Below are 23368 nucleotides of genomic sequence, written 5' to 3'. Positions count from 1 at the left end.
GTGGGCGGGTGTTTCCCTCAGGAGTGACTGGCCAGTTGGGTTCCCGAGACGGACTCCACTGATTGGCTGGCTGCTGAGATACATCGACAGGGGGGAGCCTAGAAACAGCATGTCCAGGAGTTTCTAAACCCCCCTCTCCGCTATTCCGGGCTTGGACAGCAACCCCCCACTTGACGGCTGTTGTAAAAACCTGGGACAGAGTAAGTCATTTGGTCGAAAGTCCAAAGTAGAAAACATTCTATTGTTTGACGCTGAGTTCTTTTTCTGTCGCATTCATGGGGTAAACTTTTGGATTTTTTTTGGTTTTATTATAGATCTCATTTAATAATGTAATATTTCTCCTTTATCGAACAGAACATCTCTCTCCGCCACCCACTTCTCCCGCCGTACCCTGAGGCGTTGGGTTTGTACAGAGTTAACTGTGGATCTGTACAAGGAAAAACAAAATCTAATTACTCCGTATAAATCAATGGTTTAACCACCACCCCCACCACCCAAAAAAAACTCACGTGATCAGAAGCGTATGCAAGGCAAAGCATGTGTTTCAGGTGAAAACGCAACATGCGGAGAAGTAGCCCCGAACAAGTATTAGTATCGTACCTAATTCTTCGGAATAGTAGTATATTTATTTTTACGCAGTAGAATAAACGATTCTCCCCTTCCAAGGCTCCTTGGCTTGAATAGGAGAAATGCAACAGTTTGGGATTAAACAAAACTGGGTTGCATGCACGTGATGTGCAGTAGTTTTCCATTCAGATGGATCCGACGGATTGCAACTCAGTGAGGGACAACTACTGGAAGAAGCGGTTGCGTGCATCCCTTTCTTTAAATCTCTGAGTTCGTAACAATGTGATCCCATCATCCAATTTCATTGGAAACACCACGGACCATTCATCCTTTGCACAATTACAATGAAATTTATCTATGGACTCAACGTTTAACTTCAGCTTCCCCATGATGGTTTACACTAAATTATTCAAAACTAGCTTCCTGTGGCATGATCTGTAAATATATGTTGATAAATCGTTTTGTTTTTAGGTGACCATAACCTGAATTATAATCTGAACCCGTGCATCTTGCTTTGGTTGATTTAAAATGACGTGTGTGTTTGTATAAATGTGTTTGCAGACATTCAAAAATCTGCTTTGTGAATACAATTTATAAAAGATAAAATGGTCACCTCTTATGGATATTACAATTCTGTTTAGAATTAAAAGAGTTCCTTTTGTGAACAATGAATTTGATGAGTCTTAGAGAAAAGTACTGAAAATTAAATTATATCCTAAGATGTTTATTTTAAACCTTCCATCAACAAAGTTCCAGTCAAGAGTGCATCAGTAGCTTTTTGAACAAAAATGCACCATTTATTGACTATTGTCCGTTCACAGCTCTAAATTTGGGGACATTCAAGAGCTAAACGTACCAGCAATAAGTTCCATATCCTTACTAAACTGCTATTAAATACCAATTCACTTATTATTTTAAAAAGTAAAAACCTTCTCTACATCAAGGAGATGTCACAGATCGGGAGATCTCTTCATTCAGCACCTCCACTCCGTCCGCCACAATGTAGACCTCCATTTCAATTCTGAGTCACACTCCCAAGCTCACATGTCTGTCCATGACTTTGTGTACTATCCCACCCTGACCACTCCCCTCCCCCATCCTTTTGTTTGGAAACCTTCCAACATTGGCAGGTGTCCAAACAAAAAGAATAGGGGGAGGCATTGTCGCAGTGGCAGGAGGTAATAGGTGGAGGAGGGAGAGGACAGCAGCAATCAAGGGGAGGGGGGGGAATGGCTAGATGAATAGAGAGGGAAGGGAGGGAGAAAAGGGGTTAGCAGAAACAGGAAAACTCATTGTTAATGGCATCTGGCTGGAGAGTGCCCAGATGGAAAATCAGATGGTGTTGCTCCGATTTATGGGTGGTCTTGATCACGAGGCCATGGACAGACATGTGAGTATGGAAGGGGTATGAAGAACTGAAATAGTTGGCCACTGGGAGGTCTTTGTCACTGGTGCAGACAAAGGGAAGGTGCTCATTGAAGCCATCTCCCAGTCTGCGCTCAGTCTCTCCGATGCAGAAAAGGCCACAAAGGGAGCACCAGATGCAGTGAGTGAGTCTTGTGGATATACAAGTGAAGTGTTGCTTCACTTGAAAGACCTGTTTGGAGCCCCAGAGTGTGGTAAGGGAGGAGGTGTGGGTGCAAGTGTGGCATCTCCTGTGACCACAGGGGAAGGTGACCACAGGGAAAGGTGCCCTGGGGGCGATTGGTGGGGAGGGACACGTGCACGAGGGAGTCAAGGAGGGAGCAGCCCCTATGGAAGGCAGAGAGGGGATGAGAGGGAAAGTTGTCTGGAAATAGGATCCTGTTGTAAATGCCAGAAATTCCAGAAGACAATGTGTTGGATGTGAAGGCTGCTGGGGTGGTAGTGAGGACAAGGGGAATCCTGTGTTTGTTGCATCAGGGAGCAAAGGGAGCCAGGGCAGATGAGCGGAAAATTGACGAGATGCAGGCAAGACTGAGTTGATGGTGGTGGAAGGGAAGCCACATTTGTGGAAGAAGGCAGACATTTCAGAAGATCTGGACTGAAAGACCACGTCCTGGGAACAGATGTGGTGGAGACAGAGAAATTGCATGGGACAAGGTGTGATGTAGTGTGGTCAAGGTAGTCGTGGGAGTGAGTGGGTTTGCAATATATGTTGGTGGAAAGCTTGCTGCCTGAGAAAGAGATAGAGGGATCCAGAAAGGGGAGAGTTTTGTCAAAGGTGGACCAAATGAGTATGAGATCGGGTTGGAAGTTGGCCGTGAAGTGAATGAAGTTGACGAGCTCATCGCCTGTTTATGAGGCAGCCTCAATATAGTCATCAACATAATGTTATTATAATGCTATACATTATATATGTTATATTGATGACTACTTCATTGGGGCTGCTCACTTAACAATCCAGATGCATGCATGTTTATCAGCAAGCTTGTTTGACTTTATGTTAAAATCTGGCCAAGATAATTAATACTTGTTTCCAGGTACTCCTTAAAATACACAGAGTATAATAAGATAAATAGATCAATGTAACTCCAGCTGTAGTTAATGACTCGTATATTGGATTAGGAATGCCTAATTCTCAAGTATTATAGACTGAGGCGCCTGCAAGCTCACACCAAGACACAAGAGCAACTTGTCCGTGAACTACTCTTTGCAGACGATGCCGCTTTAGTTGCCCATTCAGAGCCAGCTCTTCAGCGCTTGACGTCCTGTTTTGTGGAAACTGCCAAAATGTTTGGCCTGGAAGTCAGCCTGAAGAAAACTGAGGTCCTCCATCAGCCAGCTCCCCACTATGACTACCAGCCCCCTCATATCTCCATCAGGCACACAAAACTCAAAACGATCAACCAGTTTACCTATCTCGGCTGCACCATTTCATCAGATGCAAGGATCGACAACGAGATAGACAACAGACTCGCCAAGGCAAATAGCGCCTTTGGAAGACTACACAAAAGAGTCTGGAAAAACAACCAACTGAAAAACCTCACAAAGATAAGCGTATACAGAGCCGTTGTCATACCCACACTCCTGTTCGGCTCCGAATCATGGGTCCTCTACCGGCATTGCCTACGGCTCCTAGAACGCTTCCACCAGTGTTGTCTCCGCTCCATCCTCAACATTCATTGGAGCGCCTTCATCCCTAACATCGAAGTACTCGAGATGGCAGAGGCCGACAGCATCGAATCCAGGCTGCTGAAGATCCAACTGCGCTGGGTAGGTCACGTCTCCAGAATGGAGGACCATCGCCTTCCCAAGATCGTGTTATATGGCGAGCTCTCCACTGGCCACCGTGACAGAGGTGCACCAAAGAGGTACGAGGACTGCCTAAAGAAATCTCTTGGTGCCTGCCACATTGACCACCACCAGTGGGCTGATATCGCCTCAAACCGTGCATCTTGTCGCCTCACAGTTCGGCGGGCAACCTCCTTTGAAGAAGACCACAGAGCGCACCTCACTGACAAAAGACAAAGGAGGAAAAACCCAACACCCAACCCCAACCCACCAATTTTCCCTTGCAACCGCTGCAACTGTGTCTGCCTGTCCCGCATCGGACTTGTCAGCCACAAACGAGCCTGCAGCTGACGTGGACATTACCCCTCCATAAATCTTCGTCCGTGAAGCCAAGCCAAAAAGAGAGAAGAGAAAGAGAAGATAGACTTGGGTAAATGGATGCATGCTCATAGGAATACAGTGTGCTCTCCTAGTGTGACTATTATCGATTTTTTGAGTTTAGTTTGGGGATTCTTAAACTTGGTGATAAAGGGAGATGCAACGTATAAACAGGTCCTTTCCGCCCCCCCCCTCTCTTCCCCCCCCCCCCCAACATTCAAACACGCTTTACACCCAAAGAAATCCTATTTCTTTGTTCTCCCCATGTTCCCCTCAAGTTTGCCCAAATTGTACCACTCATCTACTTCTTAGGGGCAATTTATAGGTGCAAGTTAGTTCATTAGGCCACATGTCCTTGGGATGTGGGAGAAGGGATTCTGAAGAAAACCCACACAAACTCTAGAGGAATGTGCAATTTCTGGTTATGGGTTCAGGAATAACCTAAAGAAGCAACCAAAGAAGGTAGAGATCAGTTTATAATTTTAAAATATTGTGTACAGAAGCAAAATTAACATTAACTGGTTACTAAGGATCGTCCTTTCACTGGGCAACTCTGGACGCAAGGTTACTGGGTGTATTTAAGGCAGTGATTGACAGGTATTTGATTAGTCAGGGCATCAAGAGTTTGGGGAGAAAGCCAAGGAGTGGGGCTGAGTGGTTGGATGAATCAGCTCATGATTTAGAATGACAGAAACTCTAGAGCAAGCACCAAGTTCAGGATTGAACCCAGGTTTACAGGGTGATAAGGCAATGGCTCTACCAGCTGATGTGACCCATTATTTAACAGGTTTGCATCAAGCAAAAAAAGTTACATGGGACCTGTAGAGTTAGCAAGTTGTAAAATTACAGATGACAATGGTTGAAAAACTGTATGAGGCAATCTGGGACACCATTTTGTCCTCCAATCCCACGCTGCTTCCAAGGTGACAAGTCATTCAAATTCGGTGAGAGTGCCAGATTCTTGTGATATTAAGGATGATAGTTGTCCATCAGAGGAATGATTATTTGTCAGTTTCCATTTAGATTTCAAAAGCCTTTTCAGACATACAAGTTTGATACACAAGTTGTCTCCTTCATACATTAAAGAAAGTCTCCATAGTGACGATTTTTGAGTTTCAAATCAAAATCGTAGTGCTGTTCTTTCAGTGGTGGGAAAAATGCTGACTTGCCAATGTACAAGATTGTGTACAGTCAAAATGTTCATGTAATTTTCTGTAAAGCCTCAGATAAGTTTTTAATTTTAGAAGTGATCTATTCAGTACACATTTCCTTTCATTATTATACCAGAAGTAATATTCAAACTTTCCTTTTTTTTCTCCATCTCCTGTAAATCTCTTTTTTTTTTCCAAAGTTGAATCAAAATATTTGCATAATACAGGATGGGAGTTTCAGGCAGTTCTGAAATTCAAAATCAATGAGATTCAGGATTTTTTTCCTTTTTTTAATGTGTGGTTTCTACCTCTTTTTTTTGTCCTTGTGGCTATACTATCCAATGAATACAGTATTTAAAATAAACAATTGATTCCATAAACATTGCTGTTCAAAATATGAAGCAAGTAGTCTCAGTAACAACTTAGGATCGAAATTCCCCTGTTTACATCAAAGATCCTTTTTTATTCCAAAAGTAACATTGTTGTATTCGGATAGGTATTGTTGATCTCATCATTGCAAAATGTTTGAGAAGTACCCTGATGATTAAGGTGGTTATGGGTTCAGGAATAACCCAAAGAAGCAACCAAAGAAGGTAGAGATCAGTTTATAATTTTAAAATATTGTGTACAGAAGCAAAATTAACATTAACTGGTTACTAAGGATCGTCCTTTCACTGGGCAACTCTGGACGCAAGGTTACTGGGTGTATTTAAGGCAGTGATTGACAGGTATTTGATTAGTCAGGGCATCAAGAGTTTGGGGAGAAAGCCAGGGAGTGGGGCTGAGTGGTTGGATGAATCAGCTCATGATTTAGAATGACAGTGCATACTCAATGGGCCTAAATTTAGCCATACAGCCTTTCAACCCACGATCCTGTGCTGACCAATTACACCCGATTGACTGACATCCCCAGTACATTTTGAACAGTGGGAGGAAACCGGAATCCCCAGGAAACACCCACGCAGACACAGAGAGAAAGTACAAACTCCTTACAGACAGTACGGGAGTCAATCCCCGGTCCCAATCGCTGGCGCTGTAACAGCGTCCCACTAATCGCTATGCTAACCATGGCACCTCTACCTTGTGATTTAAACCAATTGTTAATCCCCCCCTTATTTTTTTCTATGGAATTTCCTTAAATGCACAACTTGCCATAGATTTTAATTTTTTTTGCAAGACCTTAATTATTAAATTTTTACTTTGTTCTTTCCAGTAGATTGGGCTATCACCGGTGATGTCCTCACTAACTTTAACTTTTCTTGGGACAAGAACTCTCTAAAACAAGCTACAGAAGTGAATCTTCAAAGTGCCATCATTCAGCTCAAACCAGAGATTCAAGTTCCAATTCATAACACTGTGTTCGGACATTAGCCAACAATAAATTAAAAATGTGTGCATTCCAACAAGCAAGGTCAGAATCAGTCATAATCAATTTTCATAAACAGGAGTTCCAAGCAATTGGTTGCTCATTGTGTAGGATGTTTAGCTTCAAGGTTCATAATTTGCTCATGTTGTTTCCTTGCATGAAATACGTATGAGAGCAAAGCTATTTGCAACTGATTTCCTGTCATCTTGAATTACACATAAAAAGAGGTGTTACCTTATTTTAACTCTCTCACTGCTAAACTGTAATGAAAAGAAGATGCTGCTTGCTTTTGAGTTTTTTTGCTCTAGATTGATTGATATTCAAGTTTAGCTACTGCATCTTCCAGACTCCTAAAGTCTACGTCATCCAGATACCTCTTAAGTGGGACTGTGTGAAATATAAGCAAAGGAAGTTCCTGAATATGAATCCATGAACACATTACTGAGTAGATCAGTACTGTAACCCTAAGGTATTGGTGTATGATAGTAAATTATCTGTTGTACCTCAATAGTGAATTGAAGGCTGACCTTCATAATAGTTCTTTACAATCAATAGTTGACCACCTGCCATAACTTTCTGCCATATTTCTGAACTATTGTGGTGTTAAGTGATCTTTGAAGCCATAGACTTCCCTCTACCAAAAGCCTAAGGCAACAATGAACAGAAATCTAATAGTTATTATAAACCACTGTGGATTACTGGATTGTAGCTTTTTAATTTTGCTTGCTCTTTATGAGCAACAAAGCACTTGGTTCTCTGGGTACACCTTGACATGGTTCATAAAATATACATGTTCTTAATCTCGGTGTTACTTGATATCATGCCTCCACCCTTGGCTGCCATTACCATCTACTTGGCAGTGGGGCCCCTCCACATCTCTGCATGCACCACAGTAAGTTGCACACTGGCATGCACAAACACAGCCACTTTCACTCATTGGCTAGCATCACTGTGAACACTCAACGCAGGGCAGAACTACTCAAATGTTAAACCTATGTGTGATCTCCTTGAATGCATTACAAAAAAATTACATCTCTAAGATGTGCATCATATTAAACATAGGCAAGCAGTTCGGATGTGTTTTTTAAATTTATCTTAGCAACCTATTGAAAAGGAAGGAGACTCGTCACAATCTGGACAAACTTGAAGAGTGTTCACAAATCCAACTTGTGGAGCTGTAACCGCAAAATAGCATGCCAGCACCCTCTTGCTTGTGCATGAAGAATGTCCAATTAGTCACGGAGTCCAAAAATGTACATCAGGTGGAACTACAGGCACTGGTTTCTATTGAGAATCGCAGCCAAAGATTCTTTTTTGAAAATGAACAGTCCTGTTCAACAGGCAACTAACTCTGTTTCGTACTCAACTGAAGAATCTTGATATGCATTTCCCACTCAGAAATCGCCACCACCATCATCACCCAGAAACATTTGTACTAATCTTCACTAAACTCAACTGTCTCTGTGTAAGTAAGGAAGCCAGCCTAGGGCCAATCTTGCCACTGCGGTCCTATTACCAAACCAGACGGTGAAATTTCAGATCGGTCCACCGAGCAACCGTATTTTCAGTTGTTTTATTTAAGTTATTTTTCTGTTGCCTTTAACCCTATCCAGAGTAGAATGTTTCCGTTTGGATGGAAAACACTGAAGCATAACAAGTTCTTCAAAGTTTCCTTTGATCAGTGACCAATGTAAAGGGCAGTTTCAGGATCAAGATGCTTCATTAATTACAGGAAGAATGTTTCTTTATATTCCAGTTAGATCTATCAATCTAAAGTTAAAAGGCTTAAGTCTGTACACTGCTTTCATTTTTTGAAACAATGATCCATGACTCTGAATGTATTGTAAATTGTAGCTACCTGCTCCCTCATCCAATAGAGATCAGTCCAAATCTATTAAAATACAGTTTCAGTTGAGTTTGATTGGTATTCCAACAAATGTCCTCAAGTTTGTACAAAACAAGAGGATAGAGCAGAGGGAACAGTATGAAGACTGAAAGCGGAAACAGCAGATTGTATAAAGGATTCTCTGTTGGGTCTCACTAGATTCACGGAGGTCACAGCATGATCCAGAGTGCATGATGTGGGAGAGAATTTACTGGAGAAAGGAATGTCTATTAATCATTCCCTTAACCCCCAAGGTGTGTCCCTCTTTGGCTGCACTTCACCCTTTAATTTCCACTGCACCCTCTATATCCCACAGGCTGTAATTTTATCTCTGCTGTTGTTCCTCAATTGGACTCCATTCCCAGTGTGATTCCATTCCAACTATGCTGAGTCAGGCTGCGGGTAGGAAGATGTGGTATTAATGAGCTGTTACAGGAAGTTCCTTTTAACAGGATTGCCTTTGAGGTTACCGCAATCTAAGAGCTGCAGTGACCAAAACAAGCAGTAGCAAATTGGTATTTTGAAGAAATGAACCAACATTAAATGAAGCAGCATTTGCAAATTAAAGAAATTAGTGGCATTATCACCTAACAATGTGGGTGGGATTGAGAATCTCATTGAGGAGGAACTATGCTGTGGAAAAGTGAAAGTAGTGTGTTGGGCGATCTCATTTTAAAATTATACATAAAGAAATAGTTTAAAACGTTTTTAACCACCACACCCTTCTAAATGCTACTTATCATTTCTAAGGGAGTTCTATCATGTCAGCTCAAGCATGAGAGATGGTGGGGACGGGGACGGGGGGGGGGGTGGGTGGAGTTATGGTCTCTGACACACAGTGACAAAGACTAGAAAGTTTGAGCTAAACAAGAGAGTCTTCAGACATTGGGGTTGAGTGGGATACAAAAATGTCCTGGAGAAAGTCAGCAGGTCCTACAGCATTTATAGGAAGCAAAGGACAACCACATTTCAGGCCTGAGTCTTTCATCAGGGTATCAGCAAAAAGCAGACAGGGGCCTGACTAAAGAGATGGGGGTGGGGAGGAGCACAGAAAATGGGGCAGAGGGAGGAGCACAGGCTAACAGGAAAGAGGTCATAAGTGGATACAGGTGGGAGGAGAGAAGGGAAAAGAGCCGAGAGAGAGATGAGGGGAGCGGCAGCTTTCCGATAGGAGGGGGAAGAGAAGGGGATAGGAAGCTGGAGGACAGAAATGGGGACATTGGGGAATTAGGGGAGGGGTTTAACATAAAATGGAGAAGATTATGTTAATGCTGCCCAGTTGGAGAGTGTTCAGACAGAATACAAGGTGTTGCTCCTCTAATACATGATTAGCCTCTGTTTAAAGTCCGATATATTTTTACTCCCTAGCTAGCCTGAATTCAGAAAACTTGTTGTTGTTCAACCAAATTAGAATATACCAGAAATTAAATCTTGGATCTCCCTGGTACATGGTTTGCATTGAACCAAGTGATGTATGTTCCCACCACAGATGCCTACACGCTGCAGACTGACAACAACCCTGAGAATTCCCTGTCAGCATTTGTACCTTGATAATGTTGCAGTACAGCCAGAATAACAATTACACTTGAGGACCCCAGAAGGTGTTTATTATTTCAATATAGAAAAACTGGTTGACTAATGAGGTAGGTGTATGTGCAGTCTTTGTTTGACTGCAGCTTAAACCTATTATTTTAGACATACCATATATCAAAAACTGTGGGTTGAATGTAGCCTCAAGGACAGGCAGTTGACCCCAGTACTTTTACAAGTATTGGCCTTCACTAGCTATTTGAAGTTATTCAAGTAAAGTTGGAAATGCTTTGCTTTTCCATTTACCTATGCTGAATCTTCTATAAGGACTTTGACTTCACTGGGTGCCTGTATAACATGAAGATTAGACATTCTGCCATATTGGCTGTTTGCTTCTTCCTTTCCTTCATTCTGAGTAGCAGAACACTATGCAGTTTCATTATTAGAAAAACATGGCATTGGTGACACCATGGTTGCATTAAATGGTTTATCTGGTAAGACAGGCAGAACAGAAGATTTTTATCTCCAATTAGTATTTGGTCTGTTAATCTTAAATAGGCCAGCAGGAGAATGTTTGCAATTGGTGTCAAGGATTAGGGAGTTGAAAATTAGATATTTTCTGTCCTGATTTTTGTAAAGGGCTTCCCAATGTAAAGACTTGTGTCTGGTCACAAGTAGGGAGAAATGTAGATGTGCCACGGTTGTCCCATATTATGGCCCTTTACACCTGACACCTCTTTGCAAGCTTGGGCCTAACCTTGCATCAACTTGTTGCCTAATCAGGAGTGTAGCCTCCAACCCACAGACAATACATCACTAAGAATAACTTTTTCCAGCTTCATAATATCCTCTATCCTCACTTTCCCTAAACCTTCATCAGCTGTAGGTTCAATTCTCCAGTGGCTCCCATTAGCTCCTTTGACGGCTCTCTCCAGTCATCCTTCTAACATCATTTTTCTTGTTCTTGATTCTCTATTTATTTCATAAACAAAGAAGATTCATGTCAAATTTTTGCATTCCTTTCTCTTTGGTCCTTTTATAATTTGCTGTGTTCAAAATATGTTAAGGCTTCGTATGTTATAAAATGCATTTATAATCAACATATTTTCTTTACTGAAAATATTGTAACATACAATTCAGGTGAAGCCTTACATTTTAAACCCTGTAATGTGTCTTTAAAGAAGATGTGGGAAAAGGAACCATTAAAAACCAGTGATAAAGAATAAGGTTTGACCAGGACACTCTGCCTTAGCCCGAGAGATATATATTTATGTATGAACGAAGCGCCATCTGGTGGTAACTGCGAATCGCACGTCTGGAACGAACAACACGCAATTATCACTGCAGATAAAATCTGCAGTTGATGCAATGGGTACAATCAAGTTACAGTTATTAGGATATTCTGCCTTTGATGTACTATACTACTACTAATTTGAACTGTCTGCTTTTCACATTACTGATAGGAATAATTTACAGTGTTAGCTACCATCAACATTTATATTAGAGAAATGATCACAGGTAATGCTTTAGGATTTTTTCAGATAATACTGCAGAAATGTTTAATATTGTGATACTGTTTTAAAAAAAAACCAACTGAAGTTATTGTTTTTGGTGCAATCTCCAGCTACACTTTAATCACCAGTAATGCCACAGGAAATCTGCAGTCAGTGCTTTTGGTACAATTTGCTTAGAACAGTCCTTTTGTTTTATTTATGCACAGTCTAAACAACCTATTTGTTCTGAAAGTTAATCCTATAATATTTAGGCTAACAAGTAGACTCAGGAAGCAGCCTCAAATTACAAATTGTACATTTACAGGTTTTAGCAGGAATGTATTTTTCATGGTGTATTTTGCAGGATGCAGTTCCAGTTTGTACCTGCTGAATTCAGAAAGGAAAGCTTGTTACAGCAGTGGTGGAATTAATGCGTAGTGAAATCATTTGAATCAGTCACAGGAATAACAAAAATCCTTGGAGGCAGTTTGAGGAATCGCTGACAAAGGTTTGATCTGGGAAAACCTGTGGTCAAATGAGATTTTTAAAATTCTTTTTCCAGTTTGCCTCTGTTTTATTTTAACAATTTTTCAGAAATAGTGACTCATCCTGACACACATTTCTGTTATCCCAGAAATTTTTTTTCACATTTGCTTAAATTTCTATACATTTTCACTTTTCTGAGCCTACATGCACCAAATGCCAAGTGATAACCCATAAAACACAAACTAAAGTCAATCAGCTTAGCATCAGACACCATTTGAAGTTGGGAATTTCTTGACATTTATTATTTACAGGTAAATATTTACTGTATTGTACCATCAGGAAGCCCTTGTTCTGATTTCCATTGTTACGGAGTTTTTTTTTCTGATTTATCTGATCCTTGACAGAGCAAATGTCGTCCACTCATTCTCTACTCCAGGGAACTTGGAAATCTCTTAAATCCCATTCTAATTTTGTGGCTGGTGTTATATCAATGTTTTAGATGTTTCTGGCCTTAGAACATGTATTTTTTCAATGCATTGTACTTGAAAATTACCTTTATTTGTGCTTTATAAAAACACAAAAAATGCTAGAGCAAGGTCTTGTAGCATCCATAGGGAGAAAAGATATATGCCGAACATTTCGGGCCTGAGCCCTTCTTCAAGGTGCAAGCAAAATGCAGGCAGGCACCCGAGTAAAATGGCTGGGGGAAGAGGGAAGAAAGGGCAGGGGGAGGAGAAGGTGATAATTGGACATGGATAGGAGTACAGAAGAGGAAAGATGAAAATTGATCAGGGGAGGGGTTAGCTCTGTGAATGGAGAGTTAAAAGGAGGCAGAGGGAAAGAGAGAGAGGAGAAATAGGGATGGGGAAGGTGAGAGATGGAGGGAGTGTTGGGGAGGCTAACAGAAAATGGAGTAGTCAATGTTAATATCATCTGGAGGGGTCAGGCAGTGCCTAAGACCATGGACAGACATGTCAACATGGGAATGGGGTAGGGAATTGAAATCGATGGCCACTGGGAGATCACTGCCTAAGGTGCTGAAGTGATCTCCCAGTCTACGTCCAATCTCTCTGATGGAGAGGAGACCACAGTTGGAGCAGAAGATGGCCCCTGCAGCTTCACGTGTTGCTTCACTTGGAGGGACTGTTTGGGGTCCCGAATGGTGGTGATGTGTGCACAAGTGGAACACTTCCTGCAGTCACAGGGGTAGATGCCAAGGGGACAATTGGTAGGAAAGGAGGAGTGGATGAGGGAGTCACAGAGCAAGCAGTATCTGTGAAGGAGGAGATGGGAAGATGTGTCTGGTGGTGGGATCACGTAGCAGGTGATGGAAAAAGCGGAGGACGCTATGTTGGATGTGGAGGCTAGAGAGCAGTAGGTGTGGGTTGTATGTAGGGGGGGAGGGAGCCAAGGCAGATGTGCGGGAATGGAGGATATGTGGGTGAGGGCCAAGTTGATGGTAGTAGAGAGGAAGCCACATTTTTTTGAAAAAGGACTTCTCTGATTCTGGGATCAGATGAAATGGAGACAAAGGAATTTTGAGGAAGGAATTGAATCCTCACAAGGGGACAGGGTGTGAAGAAGTGTGGCCAAGGTAACTGTGGGAGTTGGTGGATTTGAAGAAGATCAGTCGAGAGTCTGTCTCCCGAGATGAAAACAAAAAGATCAAGAAAGGGGAGAGTGTTGCTCAAGATGGACCAAGTGAATTTGAGGTCAGGGTGAAAGTTGGCAGCAAAGTGAACAAAGCCATTCAACTCATGGCCACTGCATGTGTTAGCATCAATCATCAACAAAGCAGACTTGCCGCTTTTCTCGAGAAAATATGTCTTATGGAAGTGGTACTAATTCCGCGTATCTGTGCTGAATCAGCCTTACTTCTTTGAATAGTTCCAGGTGCGAGGGAGTCTCTCCTACCTCATTTAAGATACACTTGTGAGTTCTTTCAAACTGTGCTCTCCAATCCTTTGCTTCTGAGCTGAAAGATGTGGAGTCCAATGATTGTTCATTGATTAGGCTACAATTGGGTAAAACAATTTAAGGTTCAAAGCTGGGAGTTTCCTTTTGTATATGCATATTGCTTATCAACAGGTTGTTAATCCATCAAGCTATTGAAGGAAAAGTCAAAATTCTTCTTAATTGGATGGTTCTTTGGCATTAAGTGGCAATCTCACTCAGAAATGCACACCCAACTAGAGCAATTTTATCAGTATTAGAAATGGAAAACATACACCACATGTCATCCAGCCTTTTAAATGTGTTTGTGTGTATATTAATCTTTATAATCTTAATTTTAAATGTATTGGTCTCAAAGATTGTGTAGAATTTGTGATTTAAAAATCTCAAAGGTAAAATTTCCATATATATTTTAGAGACAGAAGGTGATGTACAGGAGCCTGTGAGCTGCACCCATCTGAGATAGTGGTCTCTCAGGTTAAATATTATTGGGAAGGACTTCTACTGGGCTGCACTGTTGTTTTTCCACCATTTCCAAGTGTGCAGTTTAGCTATACAAACCGGTCAGATTATTATCATCCATGTTCCATTCAAGGACTCTTTAGTTTCACATTCAAAGAATAACATTCTGTATATAAATAGCAGTGTTCATTGCTCCCTGTGTAGTTGTGATATATCTCTCAGGAAATATAACTGAATGGACATCAGAAAGTAATGTTCTAAAATAATATCAATTTTTTTGTCCTCAGTTAACATGTTAGTGGTATTGTGGCAAAACTTCCGGATTAGTAGCTTAGATGATTGGATTAACTTTCAAGAATTCATATCCTATCAGGGTGTCTAGAATTTATATTCAGGTAATAATCTGGATAATTAATTTAAAATATGTTGTCTCCATGACGTTGTCCATTAAATTTTTGGATTTTGAAATCCTATTTGGTTCTCATCAAAGGATACAATTTACCGTCCTTCCATGGCCTGGTTTGTATCTGAGTCTCGACTTCCAGCAAGCCTCTCGGTTGTATCAGAACTGCTATGTTAAAATAGAAGAAAAAGAATAAAACCAAATGGTCAACTTGGCATGAGTTAGGCACCAAATTCAGACAAAGCAAGGTTACCCCCAGCCCAATTGACCTCACAGTACCCTCCTTGCAAATATTTGGGATTGGTATCTGAAGTGGGAGAGCCTCCACAAACATTAGTGCACTGTAGCTCAAGTGTACCATTTACAAAATGCACTCCAGTTCCTTGCCCAGGTGACAGGGAGAGCGTCTCTCAAACATGTGACCAAAGAGGGCAATGGGCAGCAGGCACATGTGAACAAAGTCAACTGCAGTTCTCCTCCAAATCTCAGATCATCATTGCCGGATCTAAACCGTTTACCCAGCAGGACCATGGGGAGGAGCGCAGCAGCTCAAAAACATGGTTCACCACCAATCAGGGCGATGGGGATGGCAATGATCACACACTGAACCAATGACACCTACATCTGAGTCTATGAATAAAAATAATACTGCACTCTATTTGTGAGAATCTAGCAAAATTTAAAAAAAAGATCATTGGAAAAATAATCTGCTTCTGTCCAATAAATCCAAATTAGAATGAAATTTCAAAACAGACAACTCCAGAATTTATGGCCAAATACTTGGGAAAATGAGTTGTGTTATTTCTCAGTTGTTGAATAAGCTGATAAAATCAGATTGGCCAAAAGTTTTCTCTCAGCTGACTGACAAAGGAGCCACATCAAATACCTGAATGTTAATGATAAGATCAATGTCCAATGGAACACAATGACCCCAAGAAACTTTCAGGTTCACAGTACTTTGCAATCAAAGGCTGCAGGAGTTGAGGGACAGAAACTGGGGCTAAAATATTGTCTTTTCCTAACTGTGTATCAGCATACTTTCTAATGGAAGATGACAGGCTGAGGTCATGGATTTGCCCAACTCCAATTAGCTTAGGTAGACCGGAGGGAAAATAAATCAGAAATTGTGCTGAAGTACTGAGGTCAGAAACATTATGTACTTTGATCAAAATTGTACCAGATAGGAAAATTAGCAGATCACCTTCAATAAATAATTAACTTGTGTTTATAATATGTACTAAATATTTTAAAATGAAGTGCTGTCATGGTTGCAATGTGGGGAATGTGGCAGTCTATTTACAGAAAGCAGAACATAGCAGTGAAATGATGGGAGATAAAGCAATAGAAATATTGGTGAATTTTGAGATTGGTTAAAACAAGTTGGAGATGGTCATTGTCCTCCATCTGTACAGCAGGAATAGTAATTGCCGCTTAACTGCCCTATTATTCAGGTTTAGTTACTCACCCGAACAACAATCCAAGCTCATCAATGTATCTGCAGGGCACCATCAAAGGGGCTTACCTTTGTTCCTTCACTTATGAAACAGATGACAGTGGATCAGAATCAGATTTATTGTCATGAACATGTCACATTTGTTGTTTTGCAGCAGCAGTATTGTGCATTACAGGTGCAAATTGCTATGCATTACCATTCCGTAAATACAATATTTAAAAATAAATAATAAGAGTTTTTTAAAAAAAAGTTAGGTAGTGTTTTGGTTCAGTCGGTTTAGAAATTTGATGGCCAAGAGGAAGAATTTATTTTTGTAATGTGTGTGCAACTTCATGCTCCTGCACCTCCTTCCTGATGGTAGCAATGAGAAAAGGGCATGGCCTGGGTGGTGAGGGTCCTTGAGAATAGAGGCTGCTTTCTCAAGACACCACCTCTTGTAAATGTCCTCAATGGAGGGAAGACTGATACTCACGATGGCACTGGCCAAGTTCACAACTCTGTAACCTTTTCTGTCCTGTGCACGGTACACCTGTAGAAATTTGAAAGTCTTTGATGACGCACCATACCATCAACAAAATAGAGCCGCTGGCAAGCCTTCAGCACGATTGCATTGATGTGATGGTCCCAGGATAGATCTTCAGAGATATTGACACCCAGGAATTAGAAGGTTTTTTTAAATCCTTTCCACTGCTAACCCCTTGATGGGGACAGGTTCTCCTGATTTCCCTTTCCTGAAGTTCACAATCAATTCCTTAGTTTTGGTAACGTTGAGCGCAAGTTTGTTGTTGCATCATCACTCAACTAGCTCATCTCACTCCTGTTTTCTTCCTCATTGCTGTTTGTTATTCGGCCAATAATGTGGCGTCATTAGTAAATTTATCGATGGCATTTGAATTGTGCCTAGCCACACAATCAGGGGTGTAGAGAGAGTTGAGCAGTGGGCAAAGCACACAACCTTGAGGAGCACCTGTCTTGATAATCAGTGAGGAGATGTTGTGACAAATCTGTACTGACTTTGGTCTTCGGATGAAGCCAAGGCTTCATTTGCAAAATGGAGGGGATGCTGAGGCCCAGGGTTTGGAGTTTTCACATGGATAGAAACATATTTTCTAATAGGTACCTATTGGTCTGGCAACGTCGTTCAAATATAGCACCCAATGGTTGCGCAATGAGTCTTGCCAACCACTTGGGTCTTTGGTATATTCATCATAAAGATATCTTTAATAAGTTTGTGCGCAAGCTGCACACTTGAGAAATGCAACATTTTGTAGTATTGTCGAGTTTTGTTTTGGGCTTGAACCATTATTGTGATGTTGCAAGTTTATCACACTCTGCTCATAATTCCCATGTCTGACACATATGCTTCCTGCTGTTCCCTAATGTGGTGGGGAAGAAGAAAGGTAGTTTTCCTTTTTTACATTGGCATCTAACTTCCCCGATGTTGCACTTGGGAGCTTATTGGAAGACGCTGCTGATGTCTAACCCTAAAACCCTACAGTTGCCCAGAGGTGAAGAAAATTATGTGGCTTCCAGTGAGCGAAGTCCATCTGCTGAAGACTCAATCTTGATAAATTCATGGCACAGCAGTGATATAATTTTTTCCAAAAATAAACTTTATTCACAATCAACTATTTACAAAAAAGAAAACTGTTCAAAAATTTTTCATATCCTTACTGTCATATCCATACATTTTCCTCGATGTACATTGTTTCATACATTCTCTAATTACACTGTTGCCACCACTGTGACACCTTGTCACTACTCCTCTTAGTTGTTTGAAGGGCTTTCGCTCAGTCTCAGACCCTCCATACCCAGTAACAGAAAGAGTCCAGACTATGGTCCTTCCCAATGCACCCTCACATTGGCTGCACCAAGCCTCTGGATATATTCCTGCAGCCTAGAATGTGCCAGGAGCATTTCTTCATTGACATCTCTGTGTGCTGGAAGATCAACAAGTTTCAGGCAGACCAAAGGATGTCTTTCACGGAGCTGATGATTTTTCAGCAATTCTGGATGTCCCAGGAGCATCCCATAAATTAGAGTCCTCACACTGCTGCTAGGGATGAACCATGACAAGGACTTTTGCATCCTTCTCCACAAACTCTTTGGAAATTTGAATTCTCCAAAGAGGTAGGCCACTCCACTGCAGCTATCTTGAAGACAACATGCATTGTGGGTGATCTTTCTGTTGTACAGGAAGGATCTGATTGGGAGGGCTTCTCTCTCACCACTACCCAGGCTAAGTCCTTGTGTTCATGAGCACTGATGATGATGCATTCCACCAGATGACCTGAGCAATCTGCTCAGGGAACTACCTTCTAGTATCCATCAAGTCCTTGTCTGTGTCTGCAGGACATTCTGTGCTGACCTCTGCCTGATGGATTTCTGGTTAAAGGTGTTTGTCTGGAAAAACTTTTCTACAAAAGTAGTGTGGCAAAGTCCAGCTAACTGGACACTGCATCCTTTTCAACCCCTGGGACAGGTAGAACCTTAACACATAGTGGCACTTGGTGCCCTCATAATTTGGTTCTTCACACAGCCATACACAATCCACTCTAATTTTTGTTGCATGCCTCAGCCCCTCAAAACCAGATCCTCAAGACCTTAAGGTCATCACATCTGACTGTGAAGGGGATGGCAAACCGGTCAGGCCAGTTACAAAGAGTATTGCCTTGCTCTTCTGGTTTACCCTGGTGTCTGACGCAGACTCAAACTGACCACAGATGATGATCAATCTACAGACTGATTATGCCACTGAACCAGAAAACCGCAAAGTCATCCATGTACAAGGAAGTTTTGACCTGAGTGTCTCCACTTACACCCTCATCCTTCCTGATGATTCAGCAAAGAACTCCGTGCAGCATGCAAACAAGACTGGAGTGTGGACAACCCTGCCTGACTCCAGACTTGATGGGAAAGCTATCTGTTTTGGACCTATTGATTTGGACTTATTGATTTGGACTGTGCTACTGATGTGTGCGTAGAGCAGTCTAAATCAATCTGATTCCCTCCCCGAAGCACATTTTGGGGAGCACATCCATCACGGTGTACAATCAAAGGCCTTCTCCTGGTCTTTGACCAGGCAGGTGTTCAAACCCCCCTTCCCTACATGTAGCAGTGCGAGGCTGTCAGAGATGTTTGTCCGGAACAGCACAAGTTGGGTCTTGGTGGATCACCTATTCCACTTTAGTGGATTCAATTGGCAATGGCTTTGGACAGGATCTTGGTCAATATTTAGCAATGATATAAATATATTCATAAATTCAGTGGGCCCCACTGTACTCAAAAAATTGGCTCCATGTTGGGCCAACACTGTGCGAGTGGCTGAAATGGGTAGAAGGGTAGGTATTAATAGAACAATAGAATATTACAACACAGAAAAAAAGCCTCTTCAGCCCTTTTTTTGCCTAGTCCGACTGACCTGCACCCAGTCCAATCCTCTACCTCTCCCATTCATGTACTTGTCCAAATTCCTCTTAGTGTTAAAATTGAGCCCACATTCACCACTTCAGCTGGAAGCTCATTCCACATCCCCACCACTCTCTTTGTGAAGAAATTTCCCCCTAAATTTTTCCCCTTTCACTCTTAACCCATGTCCTCTGGTCTGTATGGTAAAAGCCTATCTACATTTATCCCCCTCAATTTTAAATACCTCTATCAAATCTCCCCTCATGCTTCTATGTTCCAGGAAATAAAGTCCTAACTGGTTTAACCTTTCCATGAAACTCAGTTCCTGAAGTCTGGAGAACATCCCAGTAAATCTTCTTTGCACTCTTTCTACCTTATTGATATCTTTCCTGTAGTTAGAAAAACAGTTTTTAACATTTTAGTGTTATATATCCGAGAACACTATAGGTCCGGAAACATTCTAGTTCAAGAAAACCTATATAAAATCCAAATTAACTACATCTTGTTTGAAAAGCATCAGCTCAATTGGGATTTTGATCAGATTATTATTGTTTGTGCAACAGAATTGGTTTCTTTTAGGAAAATGTCTTCTGATTGACATGTACAGCACCAATTTCAGTTTCAGCACCAACTTTCAGTTGATCAGATAAATGCATGGTATGTCACTCAAGGCAGGTTTAAGTGGATACTGTTGGGTATCCTACAACATTTCACATTGTTTCCATTGAAGAGTGGCAGGTTAATTAACAGTGAGCATTATAACTTGGATTCATGAGACACCTACTTTCAGTTTTGAACACTTGAATGCAAACATTTAGCTTGTTTTATTTCCCTTCCCTTCTTTCTCCAAAGGCCACATTAGTTGATTGCAATGCTCATACTAGAGGGATAAGTAGAACTACAAAACAATTGCAAATTACAGGCCACTGCAGTGATCACTAGGGAAAGGCAGAGAACAGTAAACACATTTTTCAAAATTCCACATAATACAAGGGTAGAAAGATTTTAAAAATAGTCAAAAAAAAAAAGCAATGATTAAAGCAGGGTTATTTACCCATTTTGATCAGAATAATTGCTGCTTTGCATTTTACGTTTGTTGCAAGATTCAAGCAGGAGAGAAAAAAATAAAACACCTAGATGTATTTTATAGGTGAATTCACTCCAGTAAAATATTGGCTTGTCAAATTATACAGTGTGATCCCCTTTCCCTCTTCATTTCAAATACCTGTAGTTACTTTTTTGTAAAAGCAGTTTTAATGCAATTTTCTCCCACATTTCTGGTAGGATAGCAAACTACTCATTAAAAAGCCTCGACTCCCCTTTTATTTTGATATCCTTAGTTTTGTCCTTTGGTTAATTTTTTGCTGACCAGCTGAAGCAATTTCTTTCCCCCTATTTAAATCCTCATACTCTGTATTTGATACCATGAGAAATCTTTTCCTTAGCCCTATGGTCATTGATGAAAAATCTCCCCACTGGTGGATTAAAAAATCTTTTACTTAGCTATTTCAAACATGGAAATGAGCACATCCAGGATAATTTTAAACCAACAAATTATTAGTTAAATTATCTTTGCTTTAGTACAATGCATCTATTTTTGAAAGCAAAATTTGTAAGATTATCAAAATTTGTTAAGTTCCACAGTTCAGAGGACTGAAGGTTTTATCTCCAAATGTAGTGAAAGTTCAAACTTGAAGTGAATCTTGGCAGTAATTGATCAATTCTCCGCTGAATCAAGGGTTAAAGGTACTTGGAGAGCAAGGGTGATTAGTTGCTTAGAGGGTGAGCACATTTCCTTTTGCAAGTAATTTAAATACAGTATATGGTGATTTTTTAAAAAATCAATTGGCAAATTAAAGTTGTAATGATCAACAAGGCACTAAATCTTGTAATTCGACATGTAATAATCAAATATTCTCATCTCTGGACGTGGTAGTTAAACTGATACCAGGTCTGAAGCCACCATCCTTTTTAGCAATTAGATTTGGAAAACATGAGAAATCTAAATAGTAGCAACTCTGGTATTATTCAAGAACAAAAAAAAAATGCTGTGAAATAAAGGATATCACAATATATTTATTAAATACAATGTTTATTAAAGTGAACACTTATTAAAAAATACTGTCTTAGAAATTAAGTCAATGATGTTCATTTTGTTAAGAATGGATTCAATTATTTATTTTGTATGTTTTCCCCCCCCAAGTACTAGTGCAAAATAAAGTGGTATGGCACTGGGAAACAGTCGCAGTTAAATTACACTTCCCCTTCTCAACAGAGCACAAGAGAAACCAGATGTGGTGAGCAAAGAGAAAATCTTTTAAATGGATGTTGGTTCCAGTGCCCATCCCCCTGCTCCTCCCCTTATTCTGTGTAGCTAATGTAATCCGACCTGGACTCTGCACTCCTAGATGGAGCAGGCAGACTCCAGCTTCAATTTACTACCATATGCACATCTATTATGGTTATTTAGTGCATGCTGTTCAAGAAGTGGGTAATTGCAAATATCAAAGTTAATTAATTTAGGTAATTAGCATATTGTTACAAGATGCCATCCTCATTAGAACATGGAAATTGTCTTTGGGAATAGGTGATAAACACTGTAGATTTCTGATTGGTGAGCAAGACAAGCCCTGCAACACAAACCCACCTGTGAATATCTAATAAGTATTCATTAAGATGTCTAATTGGATTGCTTGTGTGATTCAGAATTTATGTTCCTTATTAGTTATTAAATGTCAAATTATGGGAGTTGATACAAATTTTTTTTGGATTTTACAGAAAAAAGTGCAAATGTCCCTCCATATTTGAATTGGGATTTGCACTAAAGTGCTGGTAAAGTTTTTTAAAAAGGTGATCACAGCAGAAAGTCCAAGAGAACTATGAAGATTGAGGTTGATCGAGAGATCAAGAACATTAGCACCGAGCCAAATTGCACGGTTCTATTGTGACAGCAACTCCAACACCACTCCTCCCAGAGGTCATTTGTGTCACTTCTGTCCATTGGCCAGTGTCCGGATCGAAGCACTCCACACTACTGAGGAAATCCTGTCCGTCATAGCCACCTATGCATAAATATCAAGAAAATACACAGATTACATCAACTAAAGTTAATATTCTTGCACTCTTCATATATTTTATACCCAAGTCAAGGCTTGTAAAAATGTCAATGTCTGCTTTCTCAATGTGTTGTGTTCATAAAATAAACAGTGTAAACCTTAATGTCGCTGAGTGCTGGCACTCTTTTTGAATCTGAATACTACTGTTCATTTTGAAAATTAATTTAGTTATTTATTTTGAATATCTTTGTTCAAATATAGTGAAAAATAAACTCTCATGGTCAAGGTCCTGTTCATGAGACTTGAGCATATAACCAAGTCACTCTAGTCCAGTGTGGGGAGGATGACTGAACTGTTGAGGTTCCTTTGTGGAGATGCTGAACTATGACAAGTTACTGGCTCAGGAGGAACGTAATAGACCCCAAGTTGTATGCATGGAGAGCAGGGGGAGGTAACTCTGGTCCTTAATTCATTTTTATCTTTAGCCACTTAGAAACAGAAGATCTATAGCATAATACAAGACCTTTGGCCCACAAAGTTAGAAATTACTAAGCTTACCCTTAG

General features: G+C 40.7%; 1 protein-coding gene and 1 long non-coding RNA gene across 4 annotated transcripts in view; one reads left to right on the top strand and one right to left on the bottom strand.

Moving 5' to 3' along the window:
• Positions 1-98: 98 nt before the first annotated feature.
• On the top strand, positions 99-22996 carry LOC138763605 (uncharacterized). Its single transcript, XR_011357680.1, has 3 exons — positions 99-200; positions 6523-6720; positions 22527-22996. It is a non-coding gene; the product is annotated as an uncharacterized lncRNA (long non-coding RNA).
• The window catches only part of keap1b (kelch-like ECH-associated protein 1b), a 49248-nt gene continuing 47703 nt past the window's right edge, over positions 21824-23368 (bottom strand). For all 3 annotated transcript variants that reach the window (XM_069938031.1, XM_069938032.1, XM_069938033.1), the window contains exon 6: positions 21824-22810. In XM_069938031.1, the coding sequence (XP_069794132.1) occupies positions 22662-22810 (149 nt within the window). In that variant the 3' untranslated portion in view covers positions 21824-22661. The remainder of the gene's footprint in view (positions 22811-23368) is intronic.

This window comes from Narcine bancroftii, chromosome 5 (assembly GCF_036971445.1).
Source record: "Narcine bancroftii isolate sNarBan1 chromosome 5, sNarBan1.hap1, whole genome shotgun sequence".
NCBI classification, from domain to species: Eukaryota; Metazoa; Chordata; class Chondrichthyes; order Torpediniformes; family Narcinidae; genus Narcine; species Narcine bancroftii.
The sequence above is the reverse complement of the archived record's forward strand: the minus strand, read 5'-3'. Positions and strand labels throughout refer to the sequence as shown.